This window comes from Eschrichtius robustus, chromosome 7 (genome assembly GCF_028021215.1).
Source record: "Eschrichtius robustus isolate mEscRob2 chromosome 7, mEscRob2.pri, whole genome shotgun sequence".
Taxonomy (NCBI): Eukaryota; Metazoa; Chordata; class Mammalia; order Artiodactyla; family Eschrichtiidae; genus Eschrichtius; species Eschrichtius robustus.
Genome location: NC_090830.1, coordinates 13,739,512 through 13,756,945, shown reverse-complemented (window position 1 = coordinate 13,756,945; position 17,434 = coordinate 13,739,512). Strand labels below are relative to the sequence as shown.

Sequence of the window (17,434 nt, the reverse complement as noted above, 5' to 3'; positions counted from 1 at the left end):
GGGAGAGATGCTGGCAGGGGCGGGGCGGGACAGGTCGCTGTGCTAATTCAGGATGCAGTCTCCATCCAAATAACAGCTTGCTTTTAACAGTGATCCTCTCTGCGAACCCTTAACATCGCCCCAGGACTCCCCTAGCAGCGAGAGGCGAGCCCTCATTCGCCGAGCGGGCCCCTCCTCGCTCCGCCTTCCCTCCGCCCCGCCACTACTCTCGGCCCTGGAAATTACAACTCCTCGGCGCGCGGCGCCGGGAGGAGGCGGCGGCGGCGGCACGGGGACCGGAGGGCATTCCCGAGCCAGCCGGGCGCTCGCCCTCCGCCCGCGGGCTGCCGCGTCGCGCGGCCAAGGTCAGAGGCGCCGCGGGAGCCGCAGCGGCGAACCGGAGCAGCGGGGCCGTCCTGGCCGCGGAAAGAAGGCCCCAGGGCGCGTTCGGCCCGCGTCGGCAGCGGCCGGAGAGGGAGGCGAGAGAAGGTCTCCGGGCCGGCGGGGCCCCCCGAGGTAGTCGCGGGCGCAGAGGCCCGGGCAGGTGAAGGCCCCCGGGCCCGCGAGAGCGGAGCTCGGGCTCCCGCTTCGGCTGCCAGGCGCTGTCCGCCGCCTCGTGGTGCTGAACGCAGCCCCACGGCCGAGAGGCCTGCTCGCCCGCCTTCTCACCTACAGATCGCCCGGACTGGGGGTGGCCACCGGCCAGGGCAAAAGGGGGCCCTGGGCAGCTGCCCACTGCAACCGAGGGGCTGAAAGAGAAGAGCCAGCGAACCTCAGCCCGGCAGCCGGTCCTGATGTGGAGGGGAGACGCGCGCAGCAGCCGGCGGCGGCGCTGGTGCTGATTCATCCCCTAAAGCATCTCGCAGGCCACCGCGAGGGCAGCCGACCAGCTCCGGACTCTGGCCGCCGGTTGAAGCCGCTGGTGCAGGAGCCTCGCGGGCAGGAGGTGAGGACCCGCCCTCCTTCCTCTTGCCCCCAGTCGTCTGTGGGCGGTGGCCCCGGGACAGAGAGAGGGGCGTGCCCCCGGCTTGGGAAGCAGTCATGCCCGTGTGATGCGCCCGCCTCCCCTCTCACTGGCGCTAAGCACGCTTGTTCGCCTCTGCCAGTCTCCGGAGCTTGGACCGTTCCACCCTCCGCCCCGAGCCGCTCTCTCCGCCGGCGCAGCGATGGAGGAGGAGCTGAAGTGCCCCGTGTGCGGCTCGCTGTTTCGGGAGCCCATCATCTTGCCGTGCTCCCACAACGTCTGCCTGCCTTGCGCCCGTACCATCGCGGTGCAGACCCCGGACGGTGAGCAGCACCTGCCCCCGCCGCTCCTGCACTCCCGGGGCTCAGGGCTGCCCGCAGGCGCCGCCGCCGCCGCCGCGCCCCCTCCGGACCACGAGACGCCGGCTGGCCCGGCCTGCGGCGGCGGCGGCGGCGGCGGCGGGAGCGCAGCCGGCGGCGACCACGCGGACAAGCTGAGCTTGTACAGTGAGACAGACAGCGGTTACGGCTCGTACACCCCGAGCCTCAAGTCCCCCAACGGGGTTCGCGTGCTGCCCATGGTGCCCGCGCCGCCCGGCTCCTCGGCCGCCGCAGCCCGGGGCGCCGCCTGCTCCTCGCTGTCCTCGGCCTCCTCGAGCTCCATCACGTGCCCGCAGTGCCACCGCAGCGCCTCCCTGGACCACCGCGGCCTGCGCGGCTTCCGGCGCAACCGACTGCTCGAGGCTATCGTGCAGCGGTATCAGCAGGGCCGCGGGGCCGTGCAGGGGGCGTCCGCAGCCGCTGCCGTGGCCGTGTGCCAGTTGTGCGACCGCACCCCGCCCGAGCCGGCCGTCACGCTCTGCGAGCAGTGCGACGTGCTCTACTGCGCTGCCTGCCAGCTCAAGTGCCATCCATCCCGGGGACCCTTCGCCAAGCACCGCCTGGTGCCGCCGCCGCAGCCGCCGCAGCCGCCGCGCGCGCCCGCCGAGGCCGCCTCTGCGTCTCCAGGCGCCGCCCAGGGCGCCCCCAGCGCCGGCGGAAGCTGCAAGAGCCCGGGTGCCAGCGGCGCCGGAGCGGCGGGGGGCGGCGCGGCCCGCAAGTACCCTACGTGCCCTGACCACGAAATGGAGACCTACAGCATGTACTGCGTGAGCTGCCGAGCCCCGGTGTGCTATCTGTGCCTGGAGGAGGGCCGGCACGGCAAGCACGAGGTGAAGCCGCTGGGGGCCATGTGGAAACAGCACAAGGTGAGCGCCCGCTGGGCAGGGCGTGGGGCGCGGACGCAAAGAAAAGGGCGCTCCCCTTCGTTAAATAAGCTCCAAGTACTCTGAGCTGAGCGTTGGAGATGGGAAGGGCATGGAAGGATGACACCCTAGGTCCCCTCCCGCCTGAGGCTTTATGATTCCACGCAAAAGTGGTCTAGAATGCAGAAGCAGGACTCTTGCACTCCCAAAATTGACTAATAAATTACCTTGAGGGCCCCTCTGGATTTATGACACCCAGGGCCCCCTTCCTCCCTCTAAAAAGTTCATATATTTTTTTTTCTTTTCTTTTTTCTTTTTTTATAAGTGCAAGTGTTACCACCTGCTTGCAGGAAAATGTCTGATGCCACCCATGCTTGGTTAATCTTCTCTGAAGGCAGGAAGGGTTCTATCCCAACCCTCAGTGAAGGGATACACTATCTCCATTAGAGCAGAATTCCCATCAGCTTCTAGAGCAGAAAGTTTCCTACTCTCTCAGCTAGTCTCTGGCACTTTCTAACCCCAGAATGCCTCTCAGCTTAAAGGGAAGATGTAATTCTTCATGCGCCTTATCTGAGACTTAAGGCATGTGCCCTGTTAAGAAGGGAACATCATTCCCCCTGAGAGACCTTCTCTTACTGGCACTCCGGGTGGCAGGAGTGTGGTGGAGTAAGCACTTAGTAAGGCAGCCAGGCGCACTCATCTGCAGGCTGCTGTGGGCCATCTTTCCAGGGACTTGCCTGGAGGTGCCACCTCCCAAGTGGGAAGGAACAGCTGCTACAGGCAACTCACACACACCTGTGGTTGCCAGTGTATCCTCATAGCTGACCCAGAAGGAGAGAAACCTTCAAAATCAGGTCAGGCCCTCTATCAGACCCCAAGGCAAGAGTGGGGTCAGCTTTTCTAACATTCACCTTGATTTCCTAATCAAAGGCCAGGCCGTGCAACTGGACTCACTACCGAGGTCAGTGATCCGGGTCCCTTGTTCAAGAACTCCAACTGCAAATTTGGACGCTTATCATTCAGTATCCTCTTTCCAGTAAACTCTTAACCCCACAAAGAGGCAGGAGATCTCCAAAGAGCCCAACAGGAAGTATGTATTCCGACTGAGGAGGAAAGACACGGGAAAGTAAGGCAACTTGCCATGGTCCTCTCATATCATCCAACTGGAAACGGACAAAAAGGGGAGCATAGATGGGAGGAGAAGAAGGGACCAACCATTCATACTATAGATTTATTACATACAGTTACTGTATAATTTCTGCTACAACATGCCTCTTGTTACTGTAACTCAACATTTTCAAACAAAAAAATTAGGAAAGAACAAATGAGGAAACACTTCAGAAATCCACCGTCGAGAGGGAAATTTGCATAGTAGGTCAGAAAAGGGCGATCTGGAGTCAAATCCCTAATTCTAGAACAGTGGTTCTCGTTTGGGAACAATTTCACTCCCCCTCCAGGACATTGCCAATGTCTGGAGACAACTTTGGTTATCCCACTTAGGAGTTGCTACTGGCATCTAGGGGTAGAGGCCAAGGAGGCTGCTACAGGGCACAGAAAACCTCCAGCAAAACAATAACCCAGAAAAATATCAACAGTGCCTCTGAGAGAAACCCTGTTGTAAGTTACACAGACCTGGATCCAAATCTCAGCATTCGTAATTTACTTGCTGTCAGCGTTGAGGCACAATTTTAAGCCCACTGAATAATATCTAACTCAGATAATTGTTGTTGGGCGTAAGTATAATGCTGTATGTTTAACCTCTAGCACAGTACCCAACTCACAGTAACCAATATATGTTATTTATCATTATTATTATTATAGTCCTAATACTTAACACCACCAAACTTGCAGAAAGCTGTAGGGCAGCAGCAAAGAGTACTTATTTGACCTCAGGGACTTGGTAACCTGGAGAACACAGGAGCTGGTAGTGTTTATGTTGAGTCCTAAAATAGCTTGGAGCTAAATGAGAATGTCTGCTGAGTGAGTTAACATTCATATGACATTTTGTTGCATATTGCTTCAGGGTAATTGTAGCTGCCTTGCTTATTTCATCTTTCAAGTGAAGAGAGTCATTTTACAAATAAAGAACTCTTTTGCAAAGAGGCTGTGATCAATTACCAAGACAAAGTTCACATTCAGATTTTCGGAGCTGGTAAATTTTCACAGTCTGGAAGGCTAGAACTAATTCTGGGTGTTGCCACCCAAACTTTTAGACTTAGTGAAGAGTGGAAACCAAAACGAGCTGAGATGAGTTTGCAGTCTTAAAAGAGATTAAGCCTCTTACCTGGAAAAGTGAGTTGGATAATGACCAAATGGTTTCAGGAACCAAGATCATGCAGGGAAAACATTGGTCATCCTTGATTTGGTGTCCACAGCAGTTTTATAACATTTCTATCTGAGGAAATATGGAAAGAATACGTGACATTTGCTCAGTAGATTGGGACAGTTATCTGTGGGAAACACAGCTATGCAGAATCTAAATGTCTCAATTTAATGCCACATCTTCAGGGAACTAAGACATCCTCCTAGGTCCAGAAGGAATTCTCTGAGATACTTTTGTGAAAAGCTGTTTTCAAGAATGAGAAGAAGTTCTGCTGTTCTCTTTCAGCAGGTGCTGTTTTTCTACAGAAAGGGAAATCATTCAGTGCTTCTTAATGAGCATCTCAACTAGGGGCTCAGATCAAAAGATAACAGAGGGAGCCTTGATGGACCGTTTGGTCTTGCTTTGTGGGCAGCCGTCTAGACCACCATTGTGAGCTGTGAAGGTGACTACTTTTGAAAGATAAACTAGAGCACTCAATTTCACACTCCCACCAGGGCAGTTTAAGTTCTTTAGTAAAACTTAAAAGTCTCTGGATTTTGTTGTTGTTGTTGTCATTGTCGTCGTCTAAAAATCCCAGGAGCCATGACAAAGCTTGGTACACTACCAGAACGAGAATCAGGACAGAAATATTTCCCTAACATCCCTATGACTGGAGAAGCCTTAAACAAAGCTTTAATTCCTCTCTAGCTGTGACTGGAGCTTGCCATCTAATTAGTGATTCTTAGGGAGAGAGACAGGTAAGTGACACTGAAATCTACTTTGAAACAAGATTGATTATCACTTTTCAAAAAAAGTGTAAACGTACTGCTATATTTAGAATGTGTAACCAACAAAGACCTACTGTACAGCACAGGGAACTCTGCTCAATGTTATGTGGCAGCCTGGATGGGAGGGGAGTTTGGGGGAGAATGGATACATGTATATGTATGGCTGAGTTCCTTTGCTGTGCACCTGAAACTATGACAACATTGTTAATTAGCTATACTCCAATATAAAATAAAAAGTTAAAAAAAAAAACCAGTGTTTACACTGTGTTTAGGTCTTGGCCGAACACATTTTTAGATGATTCTCCTGGAAGAGGATTAGTAATTTCAAAGAACTTCTGATGTGAAGAAACTATACGTTGTGAAAGATAGGACAGGGAAGGGAAGCTTTCCATGAGTGCTTTTGTCTTTTTGCCTATTGATTGTGGAATTCCAATTTTCCTGAAACCAGAAGGAGAGGGTCACTGTGGGATGTACCTCTTCCTAGTGTGACGTGTCACAGAATGACAGCAACCACTGTAATTCCTGCTGGGTGCAGGACTCTGAATTAAAAATGGTTAAAAGTTGATTCTTGAACTGAGGAAGGGACAGCTGGATAAGCCTTTCTTCAAAAGTCTTTTGAGAACAATGGACAATAGAATAGAATCAAAACAAAAATCTCATTGTACCCCAGGATTACTGTTCCCAATGAGTCAGCACTTCACAAGAGCAAAGGAGATAGTGAGGTCTGGAAATCACAGGAAATCCAGGACTTCAGGTTACTCCCATGCCCCAAGGATCTGCCAAAGGACACTTGGCTTCTCAGCAGCCTGGTCCTACCTTATTTTATCAAAGAGATAAAGAAAGGCTTTTAGCCTTTAAAGCCTCAGAGGAAAGACTTCCTCCATTAAAAGAGATAACACATAAATGCCCAAAGCAGAACGCGTAATCATAACTGTATACGATCATAAGTATACTTATTCGAATATTTGTAGTACATTATAACACAGGGAATAGATGCTCTTTGTGAAGAATTAGAATTACAGAGGTAGAGATGTAGAAATTAAATATCATCCCCAAATTCCAGTTTGCAGAGAAAAAACATTTCTAACATTTTGGAGTTTTTTCTTCTAGAATTCTATTGTATATTTATTTTGTAACTGTCTTTCTTTTTTTCCTTTAATAATACAGTACAAATATCTTTCATGTCAATTAATGAACATCATTTTGGATGGCTGCATGCCATTCCATTGTAAGGATTTTTTATTTTACTTGATCCACACCCTGATGCTGGACTTCATCTAGGTGTTTTCAGTCTTTTGCTGTTAGGAGCATTTTTCAAGTTAAATCCATGCCTTTATTCTTAATAATCTCCTCAGGTTAAGTTTCTAAATATGGAGTTGCTATATCAAAGGAGAACTGTCTTTCTGACAGTCTGATTAACGTTGCCAAATTGCCTCCCAAAACGTTTATACCTATTTTTTCTCCCAAGAGCAAAATTATATAAAAAATTAAAAATTCATGTAAACAGGGACCATTGGGGAAAACAATAAGGTGGGTTGCCTTGTTTCTAGTAATAACTGTTTGCTACTTTCATTACATTATTGTTAGAACTATTTTTAAAAAGAGGATCACAAGTATCTAGATTTTTATATTTTTAACTACCAGTTAGTGATCTGCCTTCCCTCAAAAATTGGTTTAATAGGCGTAACTAGTGCCTAAATAGCCCCTTTTGGATTTTAAGGCCCCTGAAAAGACCAAGCTTTCAGGGCCCATCTAAGACACTTTTTTAAAAAATTTTTTATTTCTTTATTTTTATTTTTGGCTGCATTGGATCTTCATTGCTGAGCACAGGCTGTCTCTAGTTGCGTCGAGCAGGGGTGGGCGGGCTTCTCATTGCGGTGGCTTCTCTTGTTGCAGAGCACGGGCTCTAGGTGCGCGGGCTCAGTAGTTGTGGCACGCGGGCTTAGTTGCTCCTTGGCATGTGGGATCTTCCCAGACCAGGGCTTGAACCCGTGTCCCCTGCATTGGCGGGGGGATTCGTAATCACTGCGCCACCAGGGAAGGCCCTAAGGCACTTTTGAGCGGGGTTTGGACAGGGAAAAAGAGGGTTGGGTAGAGAGAAATGTTTGGCAAAAATCTTCTGGAAGGTCTGAAGTCTCCATCTCTGCGGCTAATCGCTGCAAGCTGAGAGTTGCTAAACAAATCCATCAGGGCCCTCAGAGCATGCGGCATGGAAATATGCACAATCTGAGTGGAAGCCTGGATTTTTTTGAGATGTTGAATCCTTCACCAACTCTGAAGCTCTGGGCAATGAAGTGCATAGGCTGACTTCTGTTCCGTCTGCCCCAGACTGACTGAGAACCAATGGCAATTCTGCTTAGACCCCTAGAAACATGAGCTGACTCCAATAAGTAGAGGCTGCCACGTCTTCTGAAACCACCCTCTGTGTTAACATCACCACTGTCTTTAAAGCCACCCGGGCTGTAGCCTGCCTTGTGCTTGGATTTAATTCCAAGGAGCTCAGTAATTCAGGAACAACTATTGGAAAGAACCCCTATGTTATAAGCTTTGAAGTACATGCTTTCCTCATCATCCCACACATCTGGAAAACAAAAAGTGGGTTTGACAGAAGGCAAGAACCCATAACTTGAATTGCTTTTCTCTTCTCTTTGAAGATTATTTATGGAGTATCAGGGTTCAGAATTGAGGAGGACCTTAGAGGTTGTGAAAGGACAACCCCATGTTACTACTGAAGAATGTGTTTCCTAGTATACGCTCTGGTGGTCACTCCACGGCTAAGGTGTTCTATTTTTAGCCTGCAGTGGGAGGTCCTTTATTTGGGTCGAGATTCTTGGTGGATGGGACCTTACTTGTGGATGTCAATGAAATGGACTGTTCTAGAGGAGAGGGATCTCTCAATCTCTGAGACCGCGTAGAGGGGTCAGCAAGCTGGCACACCGCCTGTTTCTGTAAATAAAGTTTTACTGGAACACAGCCGTCCTCCTTTGTTTACATTTTGCCCATCGCTGCTTTTGGCTATGGTTGCTTTCGGTAGAGTTGAGTAGTTGTGATCAGAGATCGGCAGCCTGCAAAGCCGAAAATATTTACTCTCTGGTTCTTTACGGGGAAACAAAGAAAAATAAAAGTGCCGACTTCTAGACTAGGACCTCGTGACTCAAAGTGTGGTCCGAAGAACAACAGCGGCAGTGCCGGGAGCTCGCTGCAAATGCGGACTCTTGAGACCCGCCACAGTCCTACCGACTCACGATTTGAATTTAGCAAGATCCCTAGTTGATTCAGATGGACGTTAAAGTTTGAGAAACCTTGATGGGAATGCTTTGGGGGCTCCAGGGCGCTGGGCCCCACACTGTAACTGTGCAAGTCATCTACAGCAGTGTGAAGTGGACTCTAGGGGGTCCCGGAGGTTTGAACCAGAGTCTTAATTACTCTGGGAATCTTCGGGTTCACCAAATTCTGGGTGCTGGGAGGCAATATGGTGCTCAAAGACCGCCTGACCCAGAGATGGGCAGGAACCTCTGAGGGGTGGTGGTGCTGTCTGAGCCCTCCTGGGCCAGAGCGTAGGTGACTCATGAGAAGGGAATTCTGGACAGGTGCTCTTTGCTGCTTCCCTGGGTTTGAACAGAAACGTATAAACTGCTGTTTGTATCTCTGGGTTTCCTTTGGGTTTGTGTCTTCGTCTTTCTATAAAGAAGCAAAGCGGGTGCTCTGTCCACTCTTTAGGCAGTTTTAAAGGTCCTGGCCCGAAGGTGGAGGATATTGGAACTCTCAGAGCCATGAGACCTAAAGGAGCAGGAGAGAATCCAGGCAGATATTGTGGGGCTCTCATGAATTCACCCCTCCCTGCTTGGCACTTCCCCTTCCTAGAGTAGCCTGTTTCCTAACAGAGATCATGAATCCCAGCATCCTCCTTTTGCAGGCGAGGAACGTGAGGCCGAGGGGCTTGCTACGGTTGCACCGCAATTTGTGAAATGATTCCGTAAAAACATGATCGATTCTTCCCTTGTACATTTTTTTTTTTTTAAGAAGCCATCCATGCTTGACTTTTTTTTTTTTTTTTTTAATTTTTATTTATTTATTTATTTATTTATGGCTGTGTTGGGTCTTCGTTTCTGTGCGAGGGCCTTCTCCAGTTGTGGCAAGCGGGGGCCACTCTTCATCGCGGTGCGCGGGCCTCTCACTATCGCGGCCTCTCTTGTTGCGGAGCATAGGCTCCAGACGCACAGGCTCAGTAGTTGCGGCTCACGGGCCCAGCCGCTCCGCGGCATGTGGGATCTTCCCAGACCAGGGCTCGAACCCGTGTGCCCTGCATCGGCAGGCAGATTCTCAACCACTGCACCACCAGGGAAACCCCCCCTTGTACATTTTGATTAACTATAAAAATAACAGAATGCTCTGTGTATCTGAACAAAAACAGGTGTCTACAGCATTCCCGAAAGAGTAATTAGGAATGGAAAAAATATAGGGTTAGCGGACACCTAGTCTAGAAAGTGGGGACAGAGAGTGGGGCAACAACCTCTCCCTTATTCATCTGAGATGGGCAGCAGAAAAGGAGATAAAAGGCTGAGGAGGACACAATTCATCTTGTTTGGAGCAAATAGGATAAAAGAACTTGAGTGCTGGAGGGAATCTAAAAGATCAAATAGCTCTGTCTCTTCATTTTTCATGTGGCTGCAGAGGAAAGAAGTGGTTTGCAGGGAAAAGTAGGCAAGGATCCACAAGGGACAGAAACAGGTGAGGGAGCTGGAAGGGGTCTAAATGACAGATGTAACAGACGGGAATCTGGACCCCTCCAGCAGGAGGGTCTGGGCCTTGGTCACATGTCATCTGAAAAGTCTATCCAGACTGTGCATAGTTTAAAAAAAATAGGTCAAGGTTGTGTTAGGAAATTTCGGCAAATATTTGTACTTATCCAATCTCCCAGTTCTTCCTTATCGTTTGATTCTGGGTGATATCTATAAAACCAAGAAACCAATAAAATATGAATAATCATAAATGACAGTCCTCTTTAAAGCAGAGAACTGTGGCTTACATCACTCCATAAATAACGTGTTACCAAATGTCTGGCTACCTATCAGCTGAGCTGTGTACCCACATGACTAAAAGTCAGCTCTAGCACTCACTGAGGATAACTTAAAAACTGATGATTCCTCTTGACCTGTAAGTCATTTCCCTGAGCTTGTGCCGCTAATGAGTATTTATCCTTCAATCGACCTAATTCCTTATTCAGTCAACACTTAAATCTTCAATGCCGGTATCCTACCAGGCACCATTGTAAGCACGAAGGCCATGGAAGGGCATGTTCTTTTCCCTCAAAGAACAGAGATCTAGTCACAGGAGAGAGAAAACCAACACATGCATAAACAATAAATAAATTGGATAATTTCTGATAGTAATAAGTACTACGATGGAAGTAAAATAATGTGATAAAAAGCAGTTGGGCAGACTTCTTCAGAGGGAAGGTTGGAAAAGCAAGACTTGAAGATTGGCTGAGAAGTAACCAGCCCAGCACAGTTCTGAAGGCAGCTCGCTTCACAGGGAGAGCAAGAACCGAGAACGAGAGTTGGGGGACACCCACTGTGTTTGAAGGACAGAAACGTGCCTTTGGAGGACAATGAAAAAGGTGGATAAGGTGCAGGAGCAGAGACACAGGCAGGGTCCAGAGGACGCAGGGCCTGGCAGGCCACAGGGAACAGATGGGATTTTATGGTAAATGCAAAGAGAGGTGACTAGAGGACTTTAAGCTGGGGAGCGATGTTTATTTTTTTTTTATATATATATATTTTTTAAATTTATTTATTTGGTTGCACTGGGTCTTAGTTGTGGCACGTGGGCTCCTTAGTTGTGGCATGCAAACTCTTCGTTGCAGCACGTACGTGGGATCTAGTTCCCTGACCAGGGATCGAACCTGGGCCCCCAGCATTGGGAGCGTGGAGTCTTAACCACTGTGCAACCAGGGAAGTCCCCTGTTTTTTAAAAGATCTTTTTGACTGCAGTTGGAAAATGTGTGGTAGGGGGACAAGAGTAGGGGAAGGAAGACCACTTTCTAAGGTATGAGAGTCACTTGGGCTATAAATATGGGGACTTGAACTAGGAGGGAAGCAGCAGAAATGGAGAGAAGTGTATGCATTCACATGCTGCTTGGGGTTCTCTGAGCTTCTTGGACTCGTGGTCTGATGTCTTTTATTATTTTTGGAAACTTTTCATCTATTATCTCTTCCGATGATTCTTTTGCTCTGCCCTCTCTCTCATACTTCTGGGATTCCAATTACACGTATGTTACATTGTTTGATATTGTTCCACCGTTCTTGGATGCTCTGTTCTTTTTCCTGTAGTCATTCTTTTTGCCTCTGTTACAGTTTTATTCATTTCTATTGACCTCTCTTTAAGTTCACTGATTCTTTCCTAGGCTGTGTCAAGTCAACAGATTAGTCCCTTTCCATCTTCTCCGTTGTCCTGCCCCTTCCCCAGCAATAGGAAGCCTTGAATGGTCTGGACCCATGAGTGTTTCCTGCATCTTCTCCAGGAAGATTGGGTTTTTTCTTTTCCCTATCTCCAGCCACGTGGGGTCTTCACTTTGCTCGGCAGGGAGTGGGGGAGGGACAGGATTTGCTGCTTGTCCCCAGTGGCTTAAGGTTTTTGTTCTGGAGGGGATAAGGGTCCTGGTAGGGCTTTGTACTTTCCTGTGGTGACTGTCACATCTCTCCTTCAAGCCAGCTCTGGGGTGCAAATGTTTCCCTTTTTTAATCTCATAGACACTTTAGATTGTGCAAATGGTCAGGTTTCACTTTTCTCTTTGGCCGCTAAAATGCTTAGAGCCAAATATTTTGTGTGTGCACGATGGATGTAATTATGTTATAAATTCTGAGCCTCATTTCTGGCTCCATTTTATGCTCCCACCCTTGTTTTTCTTTCTTTTAAGTTATGCAATCTTGAATTCTATAGACCCTTGCAAGCTGCCTTAAATCCCTTTTGAACTAACTAGGTTAATAAATTGAGTCGCCTGCTTGAATAAAACCAGAGGGAACAAGAAACTTCTGGAAAACCTCATTAAAATAGTCCCCTACTGGGACTTCCATGTTGGTCCAGTGGGTAAGACTCTGCACTCCCAATGCAGGGGGCCAATCCCTGGTTGAGGAACTAGATCCCACACGCATGCCGCAACTAAGAGTCCGCATGCTGCAACGAAAATCCTGAGTGCCGCGGCTAAGACCCGGCGCAGCCAAAATAAATAAACAAATAATAATAATAAAAAGAAAGATAGTCCCCTACTTCTGAGCAGTGCCCGATCACTGTTACAAAAGCTAAATACTGTTTGAAATGTTCAGATCAAGAAACAGGGGCTTTCCCAGTCACTGGGACACATGACTGCTTCCTTCTCCCTTTTAGTCCCTTATAATAAAGAAACTCCAAAATGACTGTGTCTGGTCTTGACAGCAGGATCATGTGTCCTGGTTCACATCTTTCATGTGAATATCACCACATACCTCAGTTTGTTTTGAGGGTGTGATTATCACCCCTCAAACCGGCTTCCTGTACACGTATTTGCAGCTTATCACTGATTAATATTTGTCCTTCACACAGCCCGGCAGGGTTCCACCCCTGTAGCTTGTTGGGAATATGAACATGTTCAGAAGGGAAGTCAGGGCACGTTAAGGCCAGAAGACCCTGCTGAGGGGTGTCGGGAACCACAAGAGCTTTGAGATTTTTGCCTGTGTGCAAGCTAACACATGCTCTTGCCACAGTTCATGGATGTGGGCAGGAGACGTGAGACTCCTGGGTCAGAGTTGGAGGACGGTTTTATCACTCACAGCAGCAGCAGCAGTCAGAGAATCAGCACGTCTGTGCCATTTCCCCGAGCCCAGTTCCCCCAGGGTGATGTGAAGAGAGCCAGATGACACCCACACACACAGTAGGTTGCATTACGGAAGAGGAACCTGAGCTCAGGGAAGCTGAATCTTTTGTAAAATGCAGTAAGCACCGAGCTCTTTGCTCCAGAGGGAGACAGCAAGTCCAGTTTCCAAGGTCGTTTATGCAGACATCTTTGGAAAGATAGCCAGAACAAAGAGCAATCAGTGCCTCACTGACAACACTTGTAAAAACCCAAGAGACCAAAGTTATCTTCCAACAGGAAGATTAAATCCAAATGCAGGTAGTTCCTCAAGTGATTTCTGCTTGTATACATTATGGGTAACTTCTCCAAGCTCCTCTGGTTCTGCGAACTCCTTGCTTCGGTTGGGGTACACAGACCTCGGGGTTTTCCTGGATGGTGTGATGGTGATGGTGGTGAGGAAGGTGGTGGAATGTCTGTGGTGTGGGCCACAGGAAGTATGAGGACAGCTAAGGGGGCTTTCATTCCTGAGTCCATTTGTGTCTCCTCTAGCACGTGGAAGACAAACAGCATCTCATGACTCTGTATGATGCAACTGAAACATTCCACTGGACAAGCATGCCTTGGGCACCTACTGTAACCCACAGGCTGTGCCAAGGGCTGTGGATACACTTGAAACAGGCTGCAGGGAGCTCACAGACGACTGGAGGAGAGGATGATTTTACTCCAACCTAATGTTTGTACAAACAATATAAAAAAGTGGAATAAGTGCCATATTTGTCATGTGAATAAACTGATGAGGGACGAGAGAGGAGAAGGCAGTTAATTCCGCCTGGAGATTTGGAAGGGGAAGGGGAAAGGTTAGTGAGCGGGCGATTAAGGAGAAGATAGTGTTTATTAAGGAGAAGATAGTGTTTGAGCTGGGGTCGTGAATGATGGGTAGGAGTTTTATTAGTTGGGAAAGAAAGGAGAGACTTAAAGGTACAGCGTTGTGTGAGATGTTAAAAAAGATATTGAAAATCGAGTTCCTACTTTCAAACAGCTTATTATCTGCTGGTCGAGCACCAGGGATGAACGTATATTCACACAAAGCGGAGGGACCTTGAGAACTATGACACCACTTCTGATAAAAGTGAGGGAACTTGAATTACCCATCCTTTAGCATCTGAGACTCACAGAAAACATTCGGGATCTGGAGAGAGTGGTGAGAGAACGATGGGAGAAATGGATTCCAGAAGCCATCTTTAAAGGGACAGCTAGCTTGAGAGCCTAAGAAAGATTAAACGTTGGCTTCATTTAAATTTCAGTGAAGAACAGGGATAGCCTGGCTATAATCCTTTTGGAGGTTCTTGTAAATTTGCATTCTTTTCCCAGGTTGTTATATTTATCCTGTTTGCCAGTAAAACCTGGCAGCAAAACCCTTCTGAACATCTCGATTTGCTTTGCTAAGTTAAGAGGAGAAGGGGGCCAAAAAAGAAGTGAGGAAACTGTATGGGAAAAGAAGGAGCAAGGCAGCGGCGGAAGGAACTTGGGAAAAGGTTGATAAAGACGGCGGTTTTGCACTGGTCGTTAGCTCTAGCCTTTTAGATAGACAGGAGGGCCTGTCTCTCCATTTCCTCACAAGAAATAAAGAACAGTACCAGAGCGCAGATAACTGGGGCTAAACCCTAAGTGTAAATGGGCGCAGAGCAGAGTCAGATCGATGGCAGACTGCAGGGAAGGCTGCACGGAGGGCATTGGAGCTGAGTTGGGTTTCAAACTGCTGGGAGGATTTGGAGAGGTGAAAGGAAGGAGGTATCCAAACAAAAAGGAGAGTGTCCTTTTTTGTAATTTGACCATGGATAGAAAACTCTGAGACAAGTCCTCATCAGACATGATTGTCACAAAAACCATCCTATTATGGTTGCCAGTGACTGCGGTTGGCCTGATCCCAATGTAGAGGCAGTTTGGGTTACGGGTGATAAAAAACATCACGTGGCTTTGCCCCGTGAATGGCCTTTGTACAAGGACAAAGTCAGGATTCTGGTCTGGCGGGGGCTTTGTGCGCCCACCATCCTATCCCAGGCTGGTTTGCTACCACTGGAACATGATCTGAATGACTCTTTTTTTTTTTTTTTTTTTTTGCAAATACCTCTTTGAGATCCTGCTTTCAGTTTCTTTCTTTTTTTTTTTTTTTTTTTTTAATAAACTTATTTTATTTATTTATTTTTGGCTGCGTTGGGTCTTCGTTGCTGCGCGCAGGCTTTTCTCTAGTTGCGGTGAGCGGAGGATACTCTTCATTGCGGTGCGTGGGCTTTTCATTGTCGTGGCTTCTCTTGTTGCGGAGCACGGGCTCTAGGCGTGCAGGCTTCAGTAGTTGTGGCTCACGGGCTTAGTTGCTCCGCGGCATGTGGGATCCTCCCGGACCAGGGCTCCAACCCATGTCCCCTGCATTGGCAGGCGGATTCTTAACCACTGCGCCACCAGGGAAGCCTTTGTACTCCCAGTACCCAGCAGAGCAGCTGGCACCCAGTAAGCCACAAGAAGCATCTATTTAATAAGTGAATGGTGACAACACCAAAATGTATTCTAATATCAACACCGTAAATGACTATTCCGGTGGGGTCCCTTTTAGCTTCATGGAACAGAGTGATTCATGCAGGAGGGGGCACTCCAGGGAACAGTGTGGAAAATGAGGGCAGGAGGAATTATGCATTTTTCTGGGCCCCTTATTGAAGAGAGCCATTCACACTCATTAGCATGGCGCACCCCTCCCCCATTAGATGAGCTAACGGTTTTGGAAACAATCGGCTGATCTCGTGGGAAGACGGAAGCCAGCTGGAAATATTGGTGGGATTTTTCCCAGATGTTAGCTGTTGCATCTTGTCCAGAGAACAGACTGAGTCTCAGTTTACTAGACTGCCACTCCCGAACTCTTTAGTGCTCCAGAGGTAGCAGAATGCACCAAATAAGAAAGTTCGCTATAGAGACAACTCTCCTAAAACTCTACCACTTGCCAGGGAATGAGATCATACATTTTCAGAACTCATGACAGGGGACTTCCCTGGTGGCACAGTGGTTAAGACTCCGTGCTCCCAACGCAGGGGGCCCGGGTTCGATCCCTGGTCAGGGAACTAGATTCCACACGTATGCCGCAGCTAAGAGTTTGCGCGACTAAGGAGCCCGCGAGCTGCAGCTAAGGAGCCCAACTGCCACAACTAAGACCCAGCGCAACCAAATAAATAAATAAAAAGAACTCATGGCAGCGCACACCACATAGCAAGTGGTCGGTGAAAGAAAGCCAGAATCATAATCAGCCTCATCATCGTGATTATTATGAGTGCCAAGGCCAAGCACGGCGGGGAAGAAGAGGCGACTGTCTCAGGGTCTGAGGTTGTTCCCAAGAGCCCTCTTGTGGGAGGGCTGAGACACAGCCATCACCCTAATGATGCAGGTGTCCCCTTGGTGGGGCCTGTTCACCACACCACGTGAACAGGTGCTAGAGAGATCTATCCTAGGACTGCCCGCACCAATCTTCTGGTCATCACTGACTGATATCATGGGAAGGATTTGGATTGAAATCGAAAGGTCTGGGTTCAGTTTGGAGCTATGTCTTGAGATAGGTCTCTTAATGTCTCTCAGCCTCCGTTTCCACACTTGAAAGGTATGAGGACGAAGAGAGATGAAGTAAGGGTACGCATGGTAGCTGCAGGGCACTCAGTTTATTGTAACCCCCGACTTCTTTCCTGAAGGTACAAGCAGCTTGGCCGTGTCCCCTCTTCTCTAAAGAACCCAAAGCCCATTTTATAGTGTAGAGAAAGACTATGTGTAATATGATTACACTTAGTGAATATATATGAAAGAACATGTGTTAGAGTAGCAATAAAAACTGTGCATAGTGTACTAGTTTCCTGGGGCTGCTGTAACAAATTATCACAAACTGGGGTGGCTTAAAACAACCAAAATTTGTTGCCTCACAGCTCTGGAGGCTGGAAGTCAGAGATCAAGGTGTCACAGGGCCATGCTCCCTCTGAAGGCTCTGGGAAGCATTGATCCAGGCCTCTCCTGGCTTCAGGTGGTGCCTTGGCTTGTGGCTACATAACTCCAGTCTTCCCCCTGTGTGTGTGTCTGTGTCCAAATTTCCCTTTCTCTAAAAACATCAGTCATACTGGATGAGGGACCACTCTACCCCACTATGACCTCATCTTAGCTAACTACACCTGCAGTGACCCTATAAGTCACATTCGGAGGCACTGAGGATCAGGACAGTGAAAGACAATTGCAAGTTACCAACCAGGCAGAGGAAGCTGGTTGTCTCCTTGTACCCTGTGAAAATGTTTGGCTGGATTGA

The 17,434-nt window shown here is 48.5% G+C and overlaps 1 protein-coding gene across 3 annotated transcripts in view; it reads left to right on the top strand.

Moving 5' to 3' along the window:
- The first annotated feature begins 1,145 nt into the window (after nt 1-1,145).
- Nucleotides 1,146-17,434, top strand: part of TRIM67 (tripartite motif containing 67) — a 48,993-nt gene continuing 32,704 nt past the window's right edge. For 2 of the 3 annotated variants that reach the window (XM_068548849.1, XM_068548848.1), the window contains exon 1: nt 1,146-2,189. In XM_068548849.1, coding sequence (XP_068404950.1) covers nt 1,146-2,189 — 1,044 coding nt within the window. The remainder of the gene's footprint in view (nt 2,190-17,434) is intronic. The other variant, XM_068548850.1, reaches the window with a different exon arrangement.